Source organism: Gopherus evgoodei, chromosome 8 (genome assembly GCF_007399415.2).
Source record: "Gopherus evgoodei ecotype Sinaloan lineage chromosome 8, rGopEvg1_v1.p, whole genome shotgun sequence".
Taxonomy (NCBI): Eukaryota; Metazoa; Chordata; order Testudines; family Testudinidae; genus Gopherus; species Gopherus evgoodei.
The window spans coordinates 42,416,023-42,441,365 of NC_044329.1; the positions used below are offsets into that span (position 1 = coordinate 42,416,023).

General features: G+C 48.2%; 1 protein-coding gene across 2 annotated transcripts in view; it reads right to left on the reverse strand.

The window, feature by feature from the left end:
• Positions 1-25,343, reverse strand: part of PCDH12 (protocadherin 12) — a 45,803-nt gene that overhangs the window by 11,053 nt on the left and 9,407 nt on the right. Inside the window, exons 3-4 of one of the 2 annotated variants that reach the window (XM_030573983.1) lie at positions 19,748-19,899; positions 143-973 (exon numbers count right to left, since the gene is read on the reverse strand). In XM_030573983.1, coding sequence (XP_030429843.1) covers positions 612-973; positions 19,748-19,899 — 514 coding nt within the window. In that variant the 3' untranslated portion in view covers positions 143-611. Of the gene's footprint in view, positions 1-142; positions 974-19,747; positions 19,900-25,343 lie in introns of those variants that run through there. The other variant, XM_030573982.1, reaches the window with a different exon arrangement.

Below are 25,343 nucleotides of genomic sequence, written 5' to 3' on the forward strand. Positions count from 1 at the left end.
ACGAAGGTCCGGGGGCTGGGCCATGGTTGGAGAGGGAGAGATGGGCTATGGGCAGGGCGGGTGGGTCCAGATGCCAGACTGTAAGGTGGGAGGTGGGACCAGACACTGGGCTGCGGTGTTGGGGCAGGGAGATGAGCTGTGGGCAGAGATGCAGGGCTGGGCATGGATGAGGAAGAGGGACCAGGTACCGGGCTGTGGATGGGGAGGTGTGTGCAGAGAGACTTGACTGTGGGTACGGAGGAGTAGCTGGGTGTTGGGCTATGGGCTTAGAGGTGGGGCTGGTGCCAGGCTGTGGGTGGAAAGGAGAGGCTGAGTGCTAGGCTGTTTGTGGGCAGGGAGATGGGCCTGGTGCCGGGCCAAGGGCAGGGAAGCAGAGCTGGGATATGGGGGTGGAGAATAGGAACTCCTTTGGGAGGAGCCAAGAGATGGAAGGGGATTTGGGGGTGGTGGGATCAGATAAGGGAAGCAGGAGGGCAGCTGCATCTATGACAATCTCTACTGAGGTGTGGTTCACGCTGGAACTGTTCACCACCATCAGTTGCTATTTCCATTTGCAAAGAGCATTGGTTCTGCTCATGTGTGTGCTGCAGCCGTCAGCCTTCCCACATGACCTACACAGCAGGAGCTTCGCCGTCCACCCCAAAGGGCTTGCTGTGTGCAGAGAGCTGCTGCAGGAGCCCCGAGGCCGTTGCTGCATGGGCCTGTGCTTTCTGGGATAAGATCATTTCAAATAGGGTGCTCATCTCGGAGAGGAAAGTGCTGGCCAGTCTCATCCTGGCTGCATTTGGGTCAGATCCAGTAACTTTGCCAAATGTCTCAAAGGTTCTTGGTTTATCCTGCCCTGCATCTTCCTGGTCCTGAGAAGAGTGCAGAGAAGCAGGGGAGAAAACATTGTCCTTGTAGCTGCTGGTGAGGGACAGGGAGAGCCGAGCCATCCATGCAGGGTCTGCCGTCAGCCTCTCCAGGGCCAGCCCTGCAGGGAGCAATGCACCAAAAGGAAACAGGGATGGTAAGAGCTGGGGCTGAGCAGTCCATGGTAGAAGAAAGAAAAGACTGGAAAGTGCCCTGGACCAGCTGGGAGAAGGGCAGGGGAGCATTCCTGACTCCAGGCTTTCAAACCTTGTGAGGCAGCCAGTCCAAAAATCATGGAAGTGGCTTAAAAGTAATGAGATTTTAAAATAAAATAAATGTGGGGCCTCCTTGCCTTGGTAGTTTGGAGTTTTTAGTGATCACATTTTAGACTTTATTTCACAACCACAAGGGCCTATATTTAGCATTTATTCAATCAGAGGTGAGATTCTGGTGTCATCACATGGCTTCAGCATCTGGGAGCTTTAAGGAAAACACCAAATAGCATGAAAGTCACTCTAAAATGGCAGGAGGTGGCATCACTGTAATAATTGTGTGCCCCACACAGCCCTTTTACAGTCAGCAGTCCCCTAGGAAAGTTCTTTCTAAAATGGTGGCTCAGTTTCATTCACTTAGCCAGGCTGCCTGTTAAAAAGAAACAGCTAAATTTCTGGTTTGGCTATGTTATCATGTAGTGATGTGCCCCCTGCCAGTGGCTGGTCCACACAGGATAGCAGCCTACTCTTGCTGCCAGCAAAGTTGTTAAAGGTGGAACATGGAAAACTAGAGTTCAAACCCTGCTAAAGGCACAGCACAAGGTGAAGAGTGACCCATAAAATGATATTTTAATTAAAAAAAAAAACACCTAAAACCCAGCAAATGGCTTATGAAACCCAGTTAAGTGAATTATATTAGGGTTGCAAAATCAAGCATTTGCATATTAGGAAATGCCAGAATTTTGACTGCCCTTTGCTCTTGTAGGAGGGTAAATGGGGTTCCCAATTTCCAATATGCTTGCTTCAGATCATTCATTATTCTGTCTGTCATATCGCCTCTTGTCTGCTCTCTAAACTAAGCTTTTCTGACCTTTTCACTCTCCCCCATGGCGATCTCTCCAAGCTCCTAATTATTCTTATTGCCCTCCTCCTACTCCCTCCAATTCTGCAAGACCCTTTCTGCAGTTGCATTCCTAGTGCAATACACAGGATCCTGGGGAGAGGAGCCAATGGATTTAGAAAATGGTAATACAATAGTGTTCATCTTTTGATGTTCCAGTGCAAAAACAAGGCAGATAAGCTAGTTCCATACTGGGGCAGAACTAGGGTTGTTTAGGTACTGTCAGTCTGATTCTCCTCTCAATTACCCTGGTTTTACTCCAGTGTCACTCCAGTCTCCAGTGGGGTTGCTCCTGATTTACATCACTAGGGTGGGTGAGAGAGAGGAATCTGTCCCAGTTATTCAATCAGGTTACCCTGAGGAGGAAATCAAACCCAGTGGCCATGAATTTCCATGCTTTCAAATATTTAATTTCACCATTATCTCTGAATTCTCTCACTTTTAATAGCTGCTTTTGCAGCCACAAGGCTCTCCTGAGGGGTTATGACTTTATGCCTGCCCTCCAGTGTAGATCAGATGTTGACCTTTGCTTGCTTGCTGGTTTGTTTTCAGTTTGCAGAAGTTGATAGGGAGCTGTGTGCCATGAGAGAGACAGAGTCTTTGATCATAGCAGAGCCCTGTTAGGAGGTGGGGTTTCCCTTATTAGGGGGCCTATAAAGGCAGTCAAGTAGCTAGCCAGTAGTATAGGACTTAGCAAACAGTTGAAAATGTAGTATGAGTGAGTGTTTGGGGGAGAGAATGTTTGGTGTTCTGTTTTTTGTTGAGAGGATTATAGGAGGGAAGGCTATGACAGCAATATCAGTGAGCCAAGGAATAGAAAAGACAATGAAGATGACTGGATGAGGAGCTGCAGGATGTATCCCAGAACAAGTACCTGAAAGGTGCTTCATTTGTATGAAGTGCTATCTGGGACAACTGATGGAAGAGAAGCGCCAAGGTTTGGAGCTGCAGGTAAAAACTATGGTTGAGTTTCAAAGGAGATTTGAGCAGTTGATGGAAAGGAGGCTGAATGGTAAACTGCTAGATGAGGAAAGTGGCTAGTGGAGCCATGTGACAGCAAGAACCAGGCAGAGGAAAAGACCACCTAGTGAAGGGGAAATAGAGGTGAAGAACAGGTTTGCTGAGTTGCAAAATGAAGAATGAGCATAGCGGGCAGTAAAAGAAGGTGGGAGGGCAACAAAAAAGAGAAGAGTGGCTAGTCCTATACGAAAGCCAGAGTTTAGAATCACAGGAGGATAGAGGATGATTGACAGAAGACTGCAAGTAAGAGCAAAGGATGAGAGGACTTGCAGCCAGAAAAAACTGGAGGAGGAAGGCCAGAGAATTGCACCAACACCAGGAAGAGGCAGGTCTGTGTGATTAGGGACTACCTACTAAGAAAGACAGGCCTGTCACCAGAGCTGATCTAGGGAACAGAAGGGTGTGGTGTATGCTGGGAGTTAAGATATGGGATGTGGACCTGAGGCTGCAGAGGATCCTAATGAGAGCAGGAAAGAAGCCACTGATTGTCCTTCACACCCTGCACACTGTTGTAGTAATCTGTTTGTACAAAGTATGCCCTGTAGAGTATCATTTGAAAACTTTTATAACTTGCTGGTCAGTAATTATGGTTGTAAAACATATGTGGCAACACTGTATGTGAAGTTTTAAGATTCCCCTGAATGATATTACTAACATGTTCCAAATGCCACAGCCCTGCCCAGGCAGAAGTGAGGTCTGTCCTAAACAAAGGAAGTAATGTGTGCTTGCCTTAATTTTAATTTAAACAATAAACAAAGTCATCAAGCAGGGAGGGAAACAAATGAAGTTTCAACAGGTGGGGAAAAAAAACCCAGCAGGGAATATCCTGCCACATAGACTCTTGGTCTCAGCCAGAAATGTTTTTCAAGAGGGCAACTGATATTATGAAAAGAAGAGACAATCCAATACATCCCCCTCTCTCTTCCTGCCCATTACATTCTCTGCACCTGAGAAGAGAAAAGGGAAACAGCTGTTGGATGCTGGGGGAGGGGTCCTGACCTGAGAGTTTGACCAGTAATCTGCTGGAGCATGTGCTGAGAAAGTGTGCTTTGCAACTAAGATAGTTTCTTAAGTAGATATTAAAAAGTGTTTTGTCTCTGTTTTTCTTGTAACCATTTCTGGCTTTTATACCTCATTACTTATAGACACTTCAGTTCTCTTTAATAAACTTGTTTTACTGTTTTATTTAAGCCATTGGGTTTTTTAGAGTCTAGGCAACTATTTAGTATAATATAATGGTATAGTATTACCTTAAAACAGTAGTCCCCAACCAGTCGATACCGATCTCCATCAGTGCAGCATGGCTGCCACTAAGGCAGACTCCTGGAAGCGGCCAGCATGGCTCTGGGGGCGGGGGGACAGGTCTCCTGCCACACACTGCTCCTACCTGCAAGCACTGCCCCTGCAGCTCTCCTGGCCAATTGGAGCTGCAAGGGTGGTACTTGCAGAGAGGGGCAGTGCACGGAGCCATGTGCTTCCTGCCCCCTTTTCCTACAGGTGTGCTTGGCCCCTTCCGGGAGTGGTGTGGGGCTGGGGTAAGCAGGAAGCCTGTCTCCGTCAAACTGCACCAACCGGGAGCTGCTGGAGATAAGCGCTGCCCAGCGGGAGGCCACACCCCAACTCTGAGCCCCCTCCTGCACCCCAAACCCCATCCTTGATACCCCCAGAGCCAGCACTCTGTACCCCCCTCCTGCACCTCCACACTCTGCCAAAGCCCTGACCCCCTCTTCCCAGAGCCTCTATCCCCTTCTGCACCCCAACTCACTGCCCTAGCCCAGAGTCCCCTCCTACACTGTGACCCCCTTGGCCCCAGCCCATAGCTCGCACCCTCTTCTGAACCCCTACCCCATCCTGGTGAAAGTGAGTGGGGTGGGGCCTCAGGGAAGGTGTGGGGTAGATCCTGGGTTACCCTTAGATTGAAAAAGTGATCTTGAGCATTAAAAGGTTGGAGAGCACTGCCTTAAAAGAATAATGGACTTAATAATTTATGCTATCCAGGAGAAGGCTGGGCAGTACAGGACATGCATTTCTGGGGGGGGAGGAATCCAGGACTTGGTTATACTGCATGGTGATCCTTGCACACCTCAAGACTGGTAAGATCCAGAATGCGGCTGGCAGGCTGCATTTACACACAGACACTCAGGGTGTGACTTGCCTGTTGGAAGACTGTTTGTGAGTGGCCCAGGTGAAAGCTACTATAGCAAGGTATTGCAAGGGAGCCAAGGTTGCAGAGCAGGAGTGACACAATTTGGGGAAGCTGGTTGGGAGATGCTCTTGTAATCTCCATGTCTGATTCTAATACTGAGTGAGTGGAAAATCAAGTAAAAGAGGATATAGCACTTGAAAGAGGAACAACTGGGTAGAAGAATGGACATCAAGAGGAAAGATAGTATCCTTAGTATTGACATTAACAGGCAGGCAGGTGATACTGGTAGTAAAATGACTCCCCAATCAGGTGAGGAATTTGGGCACAGCAAACAAAAACAACTAAGATGTCTGTAAGGAGCCTGGAAATCAAAATGGAAGAACTAAAACTATTGGTGCAGAAAGTGAAACCCATTATTATAGGGATAACAGAAAGATGGTGGAATACGAGTTATGACAGGAGTATGAGTATTTGAAGAATGTGGACTGTTCAGGAAAAACAGAAAAAGGCAAAAGTGGTGGTGTCACGTATATTAGTGATGAGGTCGACTGTAAAGAAATTAGAAAGAATGGAATGGAATGGAATTGTGTGATTATGTGAGACTTTAATTTCCCAGATATAGATTAGAAAATAAGTGCTACTAATAATGGTAGGGTCCAGATTTTTCTGGATGTGATTGCTGGCAGATTTCTTCACCAAATACTCACTGAATAACAAGAGGTGATACCAGTTTAGATTTAGAATTGGTACCTTGTGAAGACCTCATAGAAGAACTGGTTGTAGAGGACAGCCTTGTTTCAGGTGATCTGGAGTTAATTCAGTTTAAACTAAATAGAAATGGGTCTGCCACAAGAGTCCTTGATTTCAAAAGGGCAGACTTTAAAACATTAAGGGAATGGACAGTTAGGGAAAAGGACTGAACTGAACAATTCAAGGATCTGAATGTGAGGGAGGCTTGGATTTGCTTTAAGTCAAAGTTGCAGAAGCTATCTGAAGCCTGCATCGCAAGCAAGGGGGAAAAAATTCTAGGGAAGGATTGCAAACCAAGTTGGATGAATAAGCATCTCTAACAGATTATTGAGAGAAAGTAGAAAACCTACAAGGCATGGAAGGTGGGCTGAGTCAACAAGGAAAGCTATCTCTTGGAGATCAGAAAGTGTAGAACTGCCAAAAGCCAAGCAGAGTTGGACCTTGCAAAGGAAATTTAAACCAATAGTAAAAGGTTCTTTAGCCATATAAACAAAAAAAAATCAAGGAAAGAAGTAGTGGGGACTGCTAAACACTGAGGATGGGGTGGAGATTAAAATAATCTAGTCATGGCCCAACACCTAAATAAATACTTAATCTTATAAGAATGTGCATACTGGGTCAGATGAAAGGTCATCTAGCCCAGTATCCTGTCTTCCAACAGTGGCCAATGCCAGGTGCCCCAGAGGGAATGACCAGAAGAGGTAATCATCAAGTGATCTCCATCCAAGAATATTAAAGGAACTGGCATATGAAATAGCAAGTCCAGAGCAAGGATTTTTAATGCATCTGTAAACTTGGGAGCCGTACCCTATGATTGGAGAATTGGTAGTATCCATGTTTTAAGAGAGGGGAAAATAATGATCTGGGAAACTACAGGTCTTTTTCAGTTTGACTTCAATTGTATACAAGGTCTTGGAACAAATTTTGAAAGAGAAAGTAGTTAAGAACATGGAGATAATCAATAATTGGGATAAAATACACCATGATTTTACAAAAGGTGCCAGACCAAGCAGATTTCTTTATTTGAGAAGAAACTTTATTTTTAGACAAAAGAAATTCTGTAGATCTAATCTAGGTGTGGTGAGTGTCATAACTGCTGGGCTATTGGTTATCGTGGGTTAGGTGGGTGGGTCTCTGTGTTTTTGTTATGAAAAATAGCTGATCAGGCTTAGATGCCTAATTCCAGGAGACAGTTCACAGTTGTGAATTGCAAGCAGAGATAGGCACCTAGACCCAGGTCCATAAAGGGTCTTAGGTGTTGTCATGGGTGGTGGGTGATGGATGGGCTTGGGGAGGCTAGCCCCTGGCCAGACCACCCCTTCTGCCTGGGGCCCGGGGCCTGCCCACTGCCAGCTCCTGGCTTTCCAGCCCCAGAGCACCTGGCAGGTGGGCAGTCAGCGTGGCCTCCAGCCCAAGCCCTGGAGTGCCTGGCAGGCAGACAAATGGGAGTCCTTGGCTGCAGGTTGGCCCCCAGTAGCCTCAGCCCATGGCAAGGGCTCCATGCTGGAGCCAGCTCAAAAGGGGGAAAGGAGGAAGCCTCCTACCCAAAACAAAAGCCCACTCTCCATGTCTCAGCCTCCCTGCCCAGGGCAGGTGGAGGGACTGAGGCTTCCCACAGCTGCCCACGCAGCTGTCCCCGACCTGGTTCTGGCTGGGGTTGAGGGGCTAGGAGCTGTAGCCCAGCCATGGTAAGAGCCAGACAGGAAGCTGTGGTTGACCCTCTGCCTGCCTGCACTGTGGGGGGGGGGGGTCTGAGCAGCCCCCAGCCTGTGTTCCGTTCCCCCAGGCTCCCCAGCCACCCGGGGCAAGAGGAGGGACTCTTGCCATGGCCGGGCTGTGGCACTGAGGCTCCTCTCCGCTGGCTGGAGCACAGTTGGGGAGAGCCTTGCAGGCAGTTGTGGGAAGCCGGCATGGATTCAGGAATCCTCCTCCTGCCCCAGGCTACTGGAGAGCCAGGGGGGAGACAGGGACATGGGCTGGGGGCTACTGTCAGCCCCCCTGGGCAGGTGAAAGATCCGCCATGGCTCCCCACAGCTGCCTGAGCTCCATGCCGCCCTGGCTGATGGTGGGGCCTAAGGGGGAAGAGGAGGGGAGCGAAGGAGGGTTCCATCTGGGCAAAAAGTGGATGGGCAACGGGACGGGCCTGGGGGACGGGCCATGCAGGGCCACACTGGCAGTTGGGTAGGCTTAGCCTTCCCCTGCCTTTCATACCTACCACCCATGGGTGTTGTGGTGCTGAGTGTCACAATTAATAACTTTCAGGCACCTAGAAAATCACCAGAACAACAGTGGGATCCACGCAGCCTGAGTTAGGAGTCCAGGCTCCCTATGCAATGCAATCCACAGCAGTCAGCATGCTAAATGGGAAGTCACCTAAAGTAGCCAGTGTGAAGTGCCAAGGGAGGTTGGCTTAAGCCCTGCCCCCTCACAGAATTATGTGCCAGAATCCTGGCTGCAGGTGGAATCTTCTCTTGGAGTTAGACAGCTTACCCACCTATGTTGTTCTTTTCAAGAATAAGTGAGCCATGTATCATGAATAAGACTATTTTAGTCACGGGTGTTTTTAGTAAAAGTCATGGACAGGTCCCAGGCAGTAAACAAAAATTCACAGCCCATGACCTGTCCATGACTTTTACTATATACCCTTGGCTAAAAAGGGGCGAGGGTGCCGCTGGGTGTGTGTGTGTGTGTGTGTGGCACGGGCCTGGTGTTGGTGGGAAGGGTAAGATGACCAGGTGTCCAGTTTTCAACTGGAACACCTGGTTGAAAACAAATCCTGGTGGCTTCGGTCAGCACTGCTGATCAGGCCATTGACTGTCCGGTTGGCAGTGCCATGCAGTGGGACTGGCAGGCTCCCTGCTAGCCTCCATGGGTCCCAGGAAGCAACCAGCTATCCCCCCTCTAGCTCCTACATGTAGGGGTAGCCATGGGGCTCCGCACCCTGCCTTTGCCCCAAGCACTGCCCCCTTAGCTCCCATTGTCTGGGAACTGTGGCCAATGGGAGCTGTGGAGGTGGCGCCTGCAGATGGGGCAGTGCGCAGAGCCACCTGGCTATGCCTCCATGTAGGAGCCAGATGGGGGACATGCTTGAGGTACGTGCCACCCAGAGCCTGCACCTCATACTCTCTCTTGGGCCCCAACCCCCCTACCCCAGCCCAGATCCCCTTTCTGCCATCTGAACCCTTCAATCCCAGCCCGGAGCACCCTCCTGCACCCGAAATCCTTCACCCTGTGCCCCACATCAGAGTCTGCACCTCCAGCTAGAGCCCTCACCCCCCTTGACCCCAACCCCCTGTCCTCCCCAGAGGCCCCTCCCACACCCTGAACCCTTCATTTCTGGCCCCACCCTGGAACCCATACCTCAAGCCCATACCACTTCCCACACCCAACCCCCCTGCCTGAGCCTGGACTCCCCTCTCATATTCCAAAACCCTCGGCTCCACCCCAGAGCCTCCTCCTGCATCCCAAATCCCTCATCCCTGACCTCCTCTCACATCCCAACCCACACTCTGAACTCATTTCTGGCCCCGTCCCAGAGCCCGCACCCCCAGCTCTGACCCCATCCCACATCCCAGTCTCCTGAGCCAGCCTGGTGAAAATGAGTGAGTGAGAGAGGGTGGAAAGAATGAGTGACGGAGGAAGAGGGGGTGGAGTGAACGGGGGCCTGGGCCTCAGAGAAGGGGTGGGGCATGAGGAGGAGCAAGGGTGTTCAGTTTTGTGTGAGTAGAAAGTTGGCAACTCTGGGAGGGGGCGGGCAGCAGTGCACAGCCTGGGACCCCAGCTGGTGCTGGGAGGTGGGGTTGGCAGGGCTGGCAGGATCCCTACTTGGCTCTGACTGGTGTGTCCCTGCAGCTCCTAGGGGAGGGGCGGTCAGAGGGGCTCTGCGCCTGCTCCTGCCACAAGTGCCGGCTGCACAGCTCCCATTGGCTGGGAACCACAGCTGTGGGTGCGGGCAGCATGTGGAGCCCCCTGGTCCTCCTGTCTAGGAGCTGCAGGGACATGCTTGTGGGAGCCAGGAATTCCCTCCCCCACAGTTAAGCACCACCCCATACCCCAAGCACAACTCCCTGCCCCAGTGCTGAGCCCCCTCCCACATACCCAAACTGCTGCTGCTGGTCCAGGGGCTGTTCAGCTCTGCCAGTACCAGCCACTTCAGAAGTCGCGGAAAGCCACGGAATCCATGCAGAGCTGGCAGTATGAGCCATGGAGCTTGGTCTGGGGTCTCTTTGGAGTCCTAAGTTTTGCAGTGGAAGGAGGAGTTCAAGATGTATGCAGACCTGGCCATCCAGGAGGATGACAACAGCAGAAAAGTAAAACTATTATTAATAGGGAACAGCTCCCCACTGCCTCAAGCCTAGGAGTCTTGGGGAGCTATTGCTCCCCAAAGCAGAACGAAACTGTGGAGTGACACAGGTTTTTCACTAAATCTGAAGGGGAGAGGATGCAGAAGCTGAACAAGAATAACAGAAAACAAGCTTTTCAGCATTGATACAGGAACAAGAACATAAAACTCAACCCAGAAAATACATGAGGTGAAATACATTGCACATTTGCTCTGAGGCAGAGAGACTGAAATCAGATCTCAACAAGACTGAGGCAGAGAACACCAGCTCCATTGGATGTGAAAGGTGTACAGAGCTTCACAGGAATGATACCTTTTCTTTCCAAGTTCTGTTCACACCTGCAGTAGCAGAACCCATACATCAGCTCATAAGGCAGGAGATTGACTGGGACTGGGCAAGTCCCTAACAGCAAGTATTTGACATGATGTCATACATGATAATGGCTACCTGGCATGAAGTACTGTACTACCAGTCAGTAAAGCCACTAGCACTCCAGTGTCATGCATCAGAGAAAGGACTGCATGTAGCTCTTTTGCAGAGCAGCTGGTTGCTTATGCCAGCAAATCCCTGCCAGGCAGAACAAGGATACATTTAAATAGAAAAATAGCTTCTGGCTGGGGTATTTGGAGTGAAGCAATTCCATTAGGACATCCAATCTCACCAAAGCCCCCTAGTGACAATTTTGGTAAAGCCCCTTCTCAGGCCTGGTCCACACTAGCAACTTACGTAGGTACAAGTACATCACTCAGGGTGTGGGAAATCCCTCCTCCCCCGAGCAATGCAATTACACCAACCTAACTCCTGGTGTAGATGGCACTATGTCAATGGGAGGGCTTCTTCTGTCAACATTGCTACCATCTCTCAGGAAGGTGGGGTAGCTACATTGATGGGAAAAGCTCTCACAAAGCAGCAGTGGCTGCAGTTTTTAAGTGCAGACAAGCCCTTAGTGCTCTAAAGAGATTGCAGCACATGTTTATGCATCTCTGGCACTATCAGGTAGAGATCAGTTGCTGTCCAGCATGAACTAGTGTTGGCTGACACCCTGAACAGAGCATGTACAACCAGAATCAGCAAGTTTGGGGGAGGTAGATAAGGGCATTGATTCCATTAACATGCTGCCTATCTCCAAGTTTCAAAAGTGAAGCTGATGGAAATCAAAGAGGCTATGGAAAGCACATCCAACTACAGGCACTCCCAGTAGGGTGACCAGAGGCAAAAGCCAAGTACTAGTAGGAGCAGAGCCACAAGGACAGACACCTCTTGTTTCCACTTCATTACAAAGTATTTCATGCACAGAATATGTGCCTCATACCGGGGCATCGACAACTGTCTTAGATAGGCTCAAGAATATGTTTACTGGCTGAGAATAAATACACAACTCTGCTCCTTGACAGAAGGGTGTGACACCTGTCAGTCATGTGACAACTGCCAGCAGAAAGAGGCTGTTACCACATCCAACCATGGGAAAAGGTGGGAGCAGACTTATTTACCTTCAAGGAAAAGCAATACTTGATTACAGTGGACTTACACTTAAATTTTTGGGAGGTCAGTGTCGTGCCTCATTCAAGAAGCAAGGCAGTGTTAGGCAAACTGAGCCAACTTTCTGTATTCCCCATCCAGACCCCAGTTTGCCTCAGAAGAATTCATAGATTCTAAGGCTAGGAAAAGACCACTGCAATCATCTAGTCTGACCTGTATAATACAGGCCAGAGAACTGCCCCCAAATCATTCCTAGGGCAGATTTTTTAGAAAATCATCCAACCTTGATTTAAAAATCATCAGTGATGGAGAATCCAACACAACTGTTGGTCAATTGTTCCAATGGTTAATTACTCTCACTGTTAAAAATTTACACCTTATATCCAGTCTGAATTTGCCTAGCTTCAACTTCCAGTTGTTGGATTGTGTTATAGGTTTTATTGGTAAATTGAGAAGCCAATTATTAAATATTTGTTTCCCATGTATGTACATATAGACTGTAATCAACTCACCCCTTCACCTTCTCTTTGTTAACAGATTGCACTCCTTGAGTCCTCACTGTAAGGAATTTGCATGCAATACAGTTTGACCACCACAATTCCTTCCGAGCGTACCCCAGAGTGACAGTAAGGTGGAATCAGCTATGCAAACAGTTATGAGACACTGGGTATGTCTACACTTAAAATGTTTCAGTGGCATAGCAGCAGATCTGCAGATGCAACATTTTAGTGTTTCAGTGCAGACACTCACTGCAGTGATGGGAAGGGTTCTCCCATCAATGTAGTTAATTCACCTCCCTGAGAGGCAGTAGCAAGGTCGATGGAAGAATTCTTCATAAAGCGAGACCTGCCTCTCTCCCCCACTGCATTTTGAATGGGTCCCAATCTGGTAGGCCTTTGAGCATGCCTGTTAGATTTGACCCCATAGCTGATGTAGAAACTCCTGCCTTTATCTTCCCCTAGGTTGTGCATCACCTTGGTGCATAAGCAGGAGACAGATGTCAAGACACCTGGAGTGATGCAGCCATGTGCATCCCTAGATGCCAAAACTTGGGCATCTAAGCGACTTTTACCTTTAAAATGTCTTCTGGGTTCTGGAGTGGGTTTAGGCCTGGGACAGGGTTGGGGTGCATGAGGGAGTTTGGGGTGCAGGGTTCCCGGCAGCACTTACTGCGGCTCCCGGGAAGCGGACTCCAGATTTCTGCAGCCCCTAGATGCATGGGTGGCCAGGGAAGTGCCACGTGCTGTCCTCACACCTGCAGGTGCCCCCCCCCCCCCAAGCTCCCATTGGTCACAGGTCCCAGCCAGTGGGAACTGCAGAGGCAGGATCAGCATGCGGAGCCTCCCTGGCCGCCGATGCATCTAGGGCTGCAGGGACCTGGAAGCCACATCCGAGAGCCATACAGTTCCTAGTGTAGACAGCACAGTGTAGTGAAGCTAACTCCACAACCAAACAGCTACTTCTTTAGACTGTATAATTGCTGAGCACCTGGGCTAGATCCCCAAAAGGGGGGATCCACATGTGGTGATGATGTGTTAACTTTTTAGCACCCTGCAATCCAATGGAATCCTGAAACCTGAGTGCAGTACCCAGGCTCCCCATACACCTGTGTGAGGAGAGTTGGGTGCCTAACAATAGGATTCACAGAAGCCAGCACGCTCACCTAAACTAGCCAGTGGGAAATGCTGAGGAGAGGTATGGGGCTTATGTCCTGCCCCCCAAAGAGAGTTAGGGTCTGATCCATAAAAATATTTAGGTAACTGTCTCCATTTTAGCCTCCATTGTGAGCCACAAAACCCCCACTCAGCTGCACCAAACCCAGAAGGTTTGGAGTCCGCTTCCCGGGAGCCACGGTAAGTGCTGCCAGGAACCCTGCACCCCAAACTCCCTCATGCACCCCAACCCCATCCTGGAGCCTGCACCCTGCAACCCCTCCAAACACACTCCAACCCTGCCCCAGGCCTAAACCCATTTCAGAACCCCAAACTGCTCATCCCCAGCCCCACTCAGCCCACACCCCCAGCCAAAGCCCTAACACCCCAACACCCTGCCTCAACCCAGAGCCCCCTCCTGCACCCCAAACCCCTCATCTCTGGCCCCACCCCAGAGTCTGCATGTCCAGCCAGAGTCCTCACTGCCCCCACACAATCCAACCCTTCTCCTGTACCCTGAACCACTCATGTCTAGCCCATACCCCCTTGCACTCCAACCCCCTGCTTCAGCACAGAGCCTTCTCACACACTCCAAACCCCTCATCTCCAGCCCCACCCCAGAGCCTGCACCCCCAGCCGGAGGCCTCACCCCCTCTCCACACCCCAACACCCTGCCCCAGTCCAGTGGTGACAGTGAGTGGGTGTGAGGGAGAGTGATGGAGGGAGGGTAGATGGAGTGAGCAGGGGTGGGTACTCATAGAAGGGGTGGCGCAGGGACTGGGCCTTGGGAAGGAGTGGGGTGAGGGCATGGCAGGGGTGTTCAGTTTTGTTTGATTAGAAAGTTGGCAACCCTAATCCAAGCTGGTGTATTTTGCCATGCAACTCAAAACAGTCACATGAAGATCACAGTGACAAACACCATGTGTGCCCATTTCAGAGATGGATAGAGTATGGGCTAGGAGCCATCTGCAAGATACCATCCACAACCAACAGCCAACTCCTGAGCCTTGTACCTGATATTTTTAAAAAGATGTTGAAAAATTAGCGAGGATCAAGGAGGAGCGGCAAGAATGATTCAGGGGCTGGAAAATTTGCCTCACAGTGAGAGACTAAAGAAGCTCAGTCTACATAGCTTATTGATGAGAAAGTTAGGTGAATTGATCATGGCCCATAAGCACCTGCATGGAGAGATTTCTGCTAGAAGAGGGTTCTTTAATCCAGCAAACCAGTATAACAAGATCCAGTGGCTGTGAATTTAAGCTAGACAAACTGAGACTGGAAATAAAGTGCACATTTTTCACAGTGAGGGGAGCACTCAAGGATGATAAGGACAGAGAAATTAAATGAATTCTTTGCATCGGTCTTCATGGCTGAGGGTGTGAGGGAGATTCCCAAACCTGAGCCATTCTTTTTAGGTGACAAATCTGAAGGACTGTCCCAGATTGAGGTGTCATTAGAGGAGGTTTTGGAACAAATTGATAAACTAAACAGTAATAAGTCACCAGGACCAGATGGCATTCACCCAAGAGTGCTGAAGGAACTCAAATGTGAAATTGCAGAACTGTAGTATGTAACTATCATTTAAATAATCTTCTGTACCAAATGACTAGAGGATAGCTAATGTGATGCCAATTTTTTAAAAAGTGCTCCAGAGGTGATCCCAGCAATTACAAGCCGGTAAAGCTGACTTAAGTACCAGGCAAACTGGTTGAAACTACAGTAAAGAACAAAATTGTCTGACACACAGATAAACATAATTTGTTGGGAATAGTCAACATGATTTTTGTAAAGGGAAATCATGCCTCACCCATCTACTATAATTCTTGGAGGGGGTCAACAAACATGGACAAGAGGGATCCAGTGAATATAGTGTACTTAGATTTTCAGAAAGCCTTTGACAAGGTCCCTCACCAAAGGCTCCTAAGCTGTCATGGGATAAGAGGGAAAGTCGTCTCACGGATTGGTAATTGGTTAAAAGATAGGAAACAAAGGTTAGGAATAAATGGTCAGTTTTCTGAATAGAGAGAGGTAAATAGTGATGTCCCCCCAGAGTCTGTACTGGGACTAGTCCTATTCAACATATTTATAAATGATTTGGAAAAAAGGGGTAAACAGTGAGGTGACAAAATTTGCAGATGATACACAATTGCTCAAGATAGTTAAGTCCCAGGCAGACTGCAAAGTGCTACAAAAGGATCTCTCAAAACTGGGCAACAAAACAAAAGATTAAATTCAACATTGGTAAATGCAAAGTAATGCACATTGGAAAACATAATCCCAGCTATACATATAGAATGATGGAGTCTAAATTGGCTGTTATCACTCAAGAAAGAGATCTTGGAGTCATTGTGGATAGTTCTCTGAAAACATACCCTCAATATGCAGCGGCAATCAAAAAAGCAAAAAGAAACTTGGGAATCATTAGGATAAAGATAGATAATAAGACAGAAAATATCATATTTCCTCTATATAAATCCATGGTGCATCCACATCTTGAATACTGCATGCAGATGTGGTCGCCCTGTCTGAAAAAAGATATATTGGAATTGGAAAAGGTTCAGAAAAGGGCAACAAAAATTATTTAGGGGTACCGGAGCAGCTGCCATATGAGGAGAGATTAATAACACTGGGACTTTTCAGCTTGAAAGAGTCGACAAAGTGGGGATATGATATACATCCTATAAAATCATGACTGGTGTGGAGACAGTAAATAAGGAAGTGTTATTTACTCCTCATAACACAAGAACTAGAGGTCACCAAATAAAATTAATAGGCAGCAGTTTAAAACAAACAAAAGGAAGTATTTCTTCACACAAAGCACAGTTAACCTGTGGAACTCTTTGCTAGAGGATGTTGTGAAGGCCAAGACTATAACAGGGTTCAAAAAAAGAACTATATAGGTTCATGGAGACTAGGTCCATCAATGGCTATTAGCCAGAATGGACAGAGATGGTGTCCCTAGCCTCTGTTTGCCAGAAGCTGGGAAAGGCGACGGGGATGGATCACTTGATGATTACCTGTTCTGTTCATTCCCTCTGAAAATTGGCATCGGCCTCTGTCAGAAAACAGGATACTGGGCTAGATGGACCTTTGGTCTGACCCAATATGACCGTTCTTATGTTCAACAACTCACCATGGGTTGTGATGGATTCTCTCTGACTTAGGGTCTGTAAATCAAGATTGGATGTCTCAGTGCAGGAGTCATTGGGTGACATTCTCTGGCCTGTCTCTGCAAGAGCTCAGACTGGATGAGCAGAATGGTCCCTTCAGGCCTTGAAAAACTCTAGATCAGTGAAAATTGTTTCCTGTGGGTCTCTATCTGGATAGAATAAGAGAAGTAAAGCTGTCTTCTCTTCTTCTTATTTTCCAAACAACCTTTGTAAAGACACCTGCCCCACCATGGCAGCCTTCTCTGGGCTCTATAAAGTCAATTTAACTCTTGTAACAATAAACCCTGCTAAGGTGAGAACAGCCAGCTATTTAGTGCGTCTCTGGTGCCTTTCTGCCTTTTGCCCTAATGCAGTTCTGATAGTCTATAGTTCCTATAGGTTTCCCTTGCTGAGGCTTGTCTGAGTTCATTCAATTTATTCAAAACTTTTTTAAAGAAACAATGTTATGGAGATTTATACAGCATCTGCCATTGTGGGGAGCAGCTCCCATGAACAAAGAAGAGAGACTAGCAGAAATAATTCTCAACCCTACTCACCTCCGTTCAGTATAGGAATGGAGTAAGGAGCAATAAATGCCTTGATGTCATGCTATGTCCTGGAATTTTCTAGAGCCCTGCCCAGCTCCTGGAGTGAATTAGAACAACCTCAGGGCTGCAGGCATTTATAATGAATGGAAAAACCCTAGCGGCTGCTTCATCAGAATAACATTCATGCAATGGTGCTTTGCCATGCTCCTTCTGCCCCGGAGTAACCCCTCTGCTGGGGGGAGGGCATCAAGACAGCTGCTCCAGTTCTACACCATTGTGGAAGTGCCTATGCTAGGAGTGTTAGCCAGGGGCTTAGCTACTGCCTTATGGCTCCCTATATTGCTGGGGGAGGAGAGGGGGAGATGTGCAAGGACTTGTAGTAGATTTCGTTTTGTTAATTTTTTTTCTCCCCCAGCCCCGCCTCCTGTTTTGGGAAAAATTCTGTAGAATGTAATAAAAATTGTAGCCTTTCTACAGTATGTTTAAACACTTTAAGGAATTGAATGGAGAATTCTTGCTATAAAATTCTATAGGCTAGGTCCAAATCCCTATAGAAAATATGCTATTCTCCATGCAGTAGCTTCTCTTGGTCCCTTTCCCAGTTTTATAGAACTCCATCAGTTTTGTAAGACTTTTCCATATAGTTCCTTGGATTATTTAGACTTTCTCCTCCCCCGTGGAATGATGCCTACTTGCAGTATATTTGACCACTAGATATGTCTGTCCGGATGAAGTTCCACTCGTGGTGTGGCAAAGCCTTTGTAGGACTGTCATCATAGTCATTTTCTTTCATACACCCTTCCTATGTAGCATGGACCATGGCTCTATCTATCATGATGTAGTGTCAGAGGAACTCTGGGAGGCATTGGTATCTCCTCACTACAAGCCTGTTTGCTGTTCCTGGGTGTTCAACTTTTATCAGCCCACAACCTGGGTGGAGTGAAAGCATCAGCACTGAGCTCAGAGGGAGGAAGATTAGGCCATGGTGTGCACTTGGTGTGCATGCCCGGGGGAGGGAAGCTAGATATGTTTACAGAGCTTTAGTGAGAGAGGAGCAAATAGGAGTGAATGCCTGTGAAACAGACTGTCCTTGAGAAATGTGGGCTGGCAATCCCACAGGAGCCCTGAGCAGTTGAGTGCCAAATTCCCTTGGAGCCTTCTGAGGCACCAGCTGGTTATTTCCTATTACTATCCTCCTGGGGGGCTTATTGTCACTAGCTCATTCACCTGCAGTATCAGCCAATCTGTTTGCTAGAAGCCTATATAAGTTAGCAGGGGGATGTGACTTGGGGTCAGGAACCAGGAGCTCTTTTAAAACATTCCAGAGAGCACTGTACTTAGGATTTATCTGAGAAGATAGATCCACAGCAGAGTGCTATTGAGATGGCGCAGTGCTCAGATATACTTATAAGCCTGGTGACCAGGCCTGGGGCAACATTCATACTGTGGGAAAGGGAACAGGAAAATGTATGCCTGATCCAACCAGACTGCCATGCTTCCATGCAAAGATATGGTTTCCAGTCATCCCATCGTCAAGCAAGTGACTGTGCCGACAGCTGAAGAAAATCCATTCTTAGCTTCATCCACTTACAGACCAACTCTGCGTGCATCAGCTTAATTCAGACTCACTGATGCTGGTAGGCAAATAGCAGCAGCTCTCAGAACGGAGTGGGATTTGTTCCTACATGGACAGACCCTGACCAGATTCTGTAAGATGATGAATCTGCCTGAGGAATAGGCAGATTGTTCTGACAAGCACAGTTCAGCAAGGCCCCACCCTGAGCTGCAGCCTGGGGAGACAGTCAGAGTCAAAGGGGAAGAGAGAGAAAGGCAGGGCAAGGTCCACAATGCAGAAGAAGAAGCGTGTTTCACACAGACCCTGCTAGACAGAGACTGCAGGGGAAAGGGCATTGCAAAAAGAAATGGGAGACAGGATGTACACTTGAATCTGCAGATAGCCTGGAACAATAGTTCGGGAGCGGGGGGCTCAATGAGAGGTTAAGGAAGGTGTCCTATAATGATAATTTACAAGATAACATAATTAACCCTTTCTCATGTAAGGAGGAAGAGGGAAAATCACAGCAGCTGCACAATTTACTGCTCATGGGTTTCTCCCCCCACTCGAGAAGCCCAGCACAGTCAACCATATGGCCATGTTCAAGCCCCACTAAGAAGAGCCAACAGAGCCTGGGAGCAGGACAATCCTATTCTGCATATCTGCACAATTTAATATGAGACATATCCCACTGTGGTGATTCACATGTGTGAAGGTTATTTTGTGAGAGGAGCTTGGAAGAGCATCACTAGAATAAGCAGGAAAAAGACTTTCCCTCCTATGAAAAAAATGGAATTTTAGGGGAGGGGGGAAATTGTCCCACACTGGAACAAAAGGTCAAAAATTCACCATTTCTCACAGAAGAAAAAAGTGTGAAAAATTCCATTCTGGGAAAACCAAAATGGAAATTTTCAGTTTGCTCCCTCATCTGCCAGAGCTTCCCAACTCCTTGGGCAGCCAGAGCTCTCAGTTTCCTGATCTCAGCAGCGTCATCATCAAAAAAGCCCAACCAGCTAATTAGATTGTGGTTTCAGACAATCAGAGTCCCCCTCCCAGGCAGCCCCACACTGGTGCAAAGAAGGTCTTCTGTGAGGATGGAGCAGGTTCTCTCTGGTGCCATACAGAACATAGTGATCGTACCTGCATGGGGCTCTAGAAGGCTCTCGAGTTCTTCTCCCACCAGCTGGTCTATGGAAAGATTGAGTCCATTTTCTGAATCCTCGTCATCTGCCTCACTCTCTCCTTGACCACTGTCCTTTATAGTGAGGCAATCAGCATCCAGCCCTGCATTCCTGCAAAGGAAACCAAATCCAGAGCATTGATGCTGTCCTTTTCCAGGGACCAATCTCCATGTCCCCCACACCTCATCTCTTTATGGTTTGCCTCTTCCCAGAAAAACAGGCCTTGGGGGAGCAGAGCTGCTGTGCTACTGTCACATCTTGATTGTTTTGAAGCCCATTATTGGTGCTTCCTGTTTCCATTAGTTTCTCTCACCCCTCCTCCTCTCAGCATACATCTTCCCCCTCATCTCTATCAGCTGGAATTACATGGTCACAGGCTTTTCCTTAAATAATACAATAGAATTTTGTACACTTCTGCAGCCCTGCATGCTTGTGACATGTACAGAACTGGAGTACAGAGTTTGCGCTTTTTGCTATTGATTTCCAACTTAACAATATATTTCTAGCTGGACAAGTACAAGACCATATTTCATGTGGGAAGACCAGATTTCACGGCCATGAATTTGGTAGGGCCCTACTCATGGGGTACCAAGTCAAATGCCTTACAAAAGTCTAAGTATATTACATCCACACTATTATCTTTATCAACCAAATTTGTAATCTCATTGTTTGTTTGACAGCACCTATTTCCATAAACTTGTATTGATTGGCATTAATTATATTACTCCTTCAATTCTTTGTTAATCAAGACCTTTACTAGCCATTCCATTATCTTGCCTGGGATTAATGTCAGGCTGGCAAGCCTATATTGACCAGGTCCTTCTTTTTATGCTTTTTAAACATTGGCACAGCATTAGCTTTCTTCCAGTCTTCTGAAACTTTCCCAATGTTTCAAGACATACTGAAAATCAACATTAATTGACCAGCTCTTTTAAAACTCTTGGAGGTGTTTTGCTTAAACTGTAGAAAGAGACTGAGTCTGGGAAGTGTCCTCCTGAAAGCCGACCATTTCAGAGAAACCTGAGTGACTGAAAGCAGCCTCTCCAGTCCCCTCCTAGTCCCTTCAAAGTGTTGGCTGGAGGGTGGGCAGCCAGGAGGCCCTGGACTCTGTCACTCACTTTCTGGGTGGTGCAGGACAGGTCCCTGACCCTCTGTCCAGAGACCTATGAAAGGGAATACTACTCCAGTATCAGCTGCCTGTGTGTAGAGTTTCCCCAATTCAGGTGCTGCATGCAGGAAGGCAAAGCTTGGTATTTATTACAGGGGGCCCCTCTGACCCTCACTCCCTCAGTTTGTTCACTCTCAGTGCCCTTTCCCTCTCAGTTCTTAGGGGTATTTACTACCATTGTATAACCTTTTTCTGGTTAGGCTCTTGTCGCTTTGGAAGAAGTATGAGCTAAACCGTAGAAGGTCCTCTTTCCCAAATACATGTCCACATGGTGACTTACACCAGTAGAATTATCACAGTATACTTATGCCAGAAAATTTCCCCATGTAGACAAGCACTCAGTCTCTCTTCATCCCTCTTTTCTGCCCTAGTGTCGCTCCCCCGTGCCAGTGTACTCAGTTTTTCCTGCTTCCTCTTCTCCAAATCCCTATGGAGAAGGGACCAAGGCCCAGACCTTCACAGGTATTTCAGCTCCTAACTACCACTGAAATCAATGGGAGTTAGGTGCTAAACACCACTGAGGATCTGGGAGATTCTCAGCCCTGGTCTACACTATGAGTTTAGGTCAAATTTAACAGCATTAGATTGATTTAACCCTGCACCTGTCCACACGACAAAGCCATTTTTGTCAACTTAAAGGGCTCTTTAAATCGATTTCTGTACTCCTCCCCTACAAGGGGATTAGTGCTGAAATCGACCTGCTGGGTCGAATTTGGGGTAGTGTGGACACAATTCAACAATATTGGCCTCCGGGAGCTATTCCAGAATGCTCCATTGTGACCGCTCTGGACAGCACTCTCAACTCAGATGCACTGGCCAGGTAGACAGAAAAAGCCCCACAAACTTCTGAATTTCATTTCCTGTTTGACCAGCATGGCGAGCTCAGACGTGACTATGCAGATCTCATCAGCACAGGTGACCCTAGAGTCCCAGAATCGTAAAAGAGCTCCAGCATGGACCAAACAGGAGTTACTGGATCTGATCGCTGTATGGGGAGAGGAATCCATGCTCTCAGAACTCTGTTCCAAAAGACGAAATGCCAAAACATATGAAAAAATCTCCAGGGGCAAGAAGGACAGAGGCTATAACAGGGACCCGCAGCAGTGATGAATAAAATGTAAGGAGCTCAGGCAAGCCTACCAAAGAGCCAGAGAGGTAAATGACCACTCTGGGTCAGAGCCCCAGACATGCCACTTCTATGATGAGCTGCATGCCATTCTAGGGGGTGCCCCTACAACTACCCCAGCCTTGTGCATGGACTCCGTCAATGGATTCTCATGCAACAGGGATGGGGATTTTGAGGACAAGGAAAATGATGAGGAGAAAGAAGTTGAAGATTGCGCACAGCAAGCAAATAGAGAAACTGTTTTCCCCAACTACTAGGAATTGTTTTTTACCCTGGATCTAGTACCCTCCCAACCTACCAAAGGCGGGCTTCCAGACCTAGAAGGTGGAGAAGGGACCTCTGGTGAGTGTACCTTTGTAAATATAATACATGATTTAAAAGCAAGTGTGTTTAATGATTAATTTGCCCTGAAGACTTGGGATGCATTCACGGCCAGTACAGCTACTGGAAAAGTCTGTTAACGTGTATGGGGATGGAACGGAAATCCTCCACGGACATCCCAGTGAAGCTCTCCTGGATGTACTCCCAAAGCCTGTTAGCCACACGGTGCGGGGAGGGATGAAGCGATCACCCCAGAGTGTGTGTGTGGAGCGGGGGGGTGTTAGTTGGGTTTGTGCTGCACGTTAACCCGAAAACCGCAGCCCCTCCTTTTAAATGGCCAACCTATTTTAAATAGCCAACTCAATGGGTACTTGGTATGTGAAATGAGGTCACTGCTGTTTGGAACCAATGAAGGTTAAAGAAGCCAAAAGACTGTGGCTTACCATGGGTGCCTGCAAGCCGAATTCTGTTGCCCATCGGCCCTGCGTGTGTGATCTCTCATACCAAACTGGCAGGGCCTCAATATAAGAGGCAAAATGTGACCTTGTAAAGAAAGCACACGTGCTATGTAATGTTAACCGCTTGGTTCACTGTGAAAGAGTCTACCCATTGTTCTCTAAAATATGTCTTTTTAAAGACATCTCTCCCTTTTTTCCCCTCCTGCAGCTGCAAATGTTTCAACGCTCCCCGTATCATCTCCATCCCAGAGGCTTGCGAAGATTAGAAGGCAAAAAAACCACACTTGCGATGAAATGTTCTCTGAGCTCATGCAGTCCTCCCTCACTGAAAGAGCCCAGCAGAATGCATGGACGCAGGCACTGTAAGAGTGCAGGAAAATACAAAATGAATGTGAGGACATATGGTGGGATCAAGATGATAGGTGGCATCAGCATGATGAGAGGAGGCAGGATGCAATGCTGAGGCTACTAGAAGATCAAACTGATATTCTCCAGCGTGTTGTTGAGCTGCAGAAAAGGCAGCAGGAGCACAGACTGCCTCTGCAGCCCCTGTGTAACAAACTGCCCTCCTCCCCAAGTTCCATAGCCTCCTCACCCAGATCAGTACTGGATTTACCATGACACTAGGCCCACGGTCCAAAGGGGCCCTGGCCCGGCTCACTCTTTTCCACCTTCCCCACCCCCTATGGTGACAGAAGCTTAGTGCTGCCAGCTCCTGCTCCAGCAGGACAGGCGCTGCTGGCAGCCAAGCTCCTCCCCTGCCTCTTTTGTTCCCTTCCCGCCGCCGATCAGCTGGATCAGCTGCTTGCCAGCAGGAGCGAGGAGGGAGAGCGGAGCCTCAGCTCGCTCTCTGCTCCAGGGACGAGGAGGAGAAGAGGCAGGGGCGGAGCCTTGGGGAAGGGGCTGGAACTGGGGCATACCCCCTCCTGCCCCCTGCTGTGAGCACCCCCATGACTCCAGACCACACCCAAAGACTCTTGCATCCCCACACAGACACACACCCAGACCCCTTCACCCCCTCAAACATCCCCAGCCCTCTGCCCTGACCCCTGCACCCCCTCACACACCCTCAGCCCCCTTCCCTGACTCCTGCATCCCCCCACACACATGCTCAGCCCCCTGCCCTGATCCCTGCACCCCCTCACACACACCCAGCCCCCTGCCCAGCCCCTTGCACTCCACACACACTGCCCTCTGCACCCCTCACACACACTTAGCCCTCAGCTCCAACCCCCGTAAGCCCCTCACACACACCCCAGCCCCTGCCTACCCTGACCCCTGCACCCTCTCACAAACCGCCAGCCCCCTGCCCTGACTCCTGCACCCCTTACACATACTCAGTGCTCCCACCCCATGCCCTGACTCCTGAACCCCCTCACACCCCCACCCCCATTCTGAGCACCAAACGTGAGCTCCTGCCCCCCCTGCATTCCTACCTGCACCGCTTGTGCCAAACAGGAGCTGCCCCAGGTAAGCGCTCCACACCCCACCCTCCTGCTCCAACCCTGAGCCCCCTCCCTCACCCTAGCTCCTGGCCAGACCCTGCACCCCAACATTTTTTTTAATATTTGGAAAAATTATTAAGTAGTCTTTTGAGACCCTCTGCGATTTTCAAGTGGTCTGTGGAAAAATAAGTTAGACTACAAGAACAATCAAGGTACCTCCCTTTATTTAGATAATGGAGCAGGTAATCAAAGAAATCATCTGCAAACACTTGGAAGGTGGTAAGGTGATAGGGAATAGCCAGCATGGATTTGTAAAGAACAAATCATGTCAAACTAATCTGATAGCGTTCTTTGATAGGATAACGAGCCTTGTGGATAAGGGAGAAGCGGTGGATGTGATATACCTAGACTTTAGTAAGGCATTTGATACAGTTTCGCATGATATTCTTATAGATAAGCTAGGAAAGTACAATTTAGATGGGGCTACTATAAGGTGGGTGCATAACTGGCTGGATAACCGTACTCAGAGAGTAGTTGTTAATGGCTCCCAATCCTGCTGGAAAGGTATAACAAGTGGGGTTCCGCAGGGGTCTGTTTTGGGACCGGTTCTGTTCAATATCTTCATCAACGATTTAGATGTTGGCATAGAAAGTACGCTTATTAAGTTTGCGGACGATACCAAACTGGGAGGGATTGCAACTGCTCTGGAGGACAGGGTCAAAATTCAAAACGATCTGGACAAATTGGAGAAATGGTCTGAGGTAAACAGGATGAAGTTCAATAAAGATAAATGCAAAGTGCTCCACTTAGGAAGGAACAATCAGTTTCACACATACAGAATGGGAAGAGACTGTCTAGGAAGGAGTATGGCAGAAAGAGATCTAGGGGTCATAGTGGACCACAAGCTTAATATGAGTGAACAGTGTGATACTGTTGCAAAAAAAGCAAACATGATTCTGGGATGCATTAACAGGTGTGTTGTAAACAAGTCACGAGAAGTCATTCTTCCGCTTTACTCTGCGCTGGTTAGGCCTCAA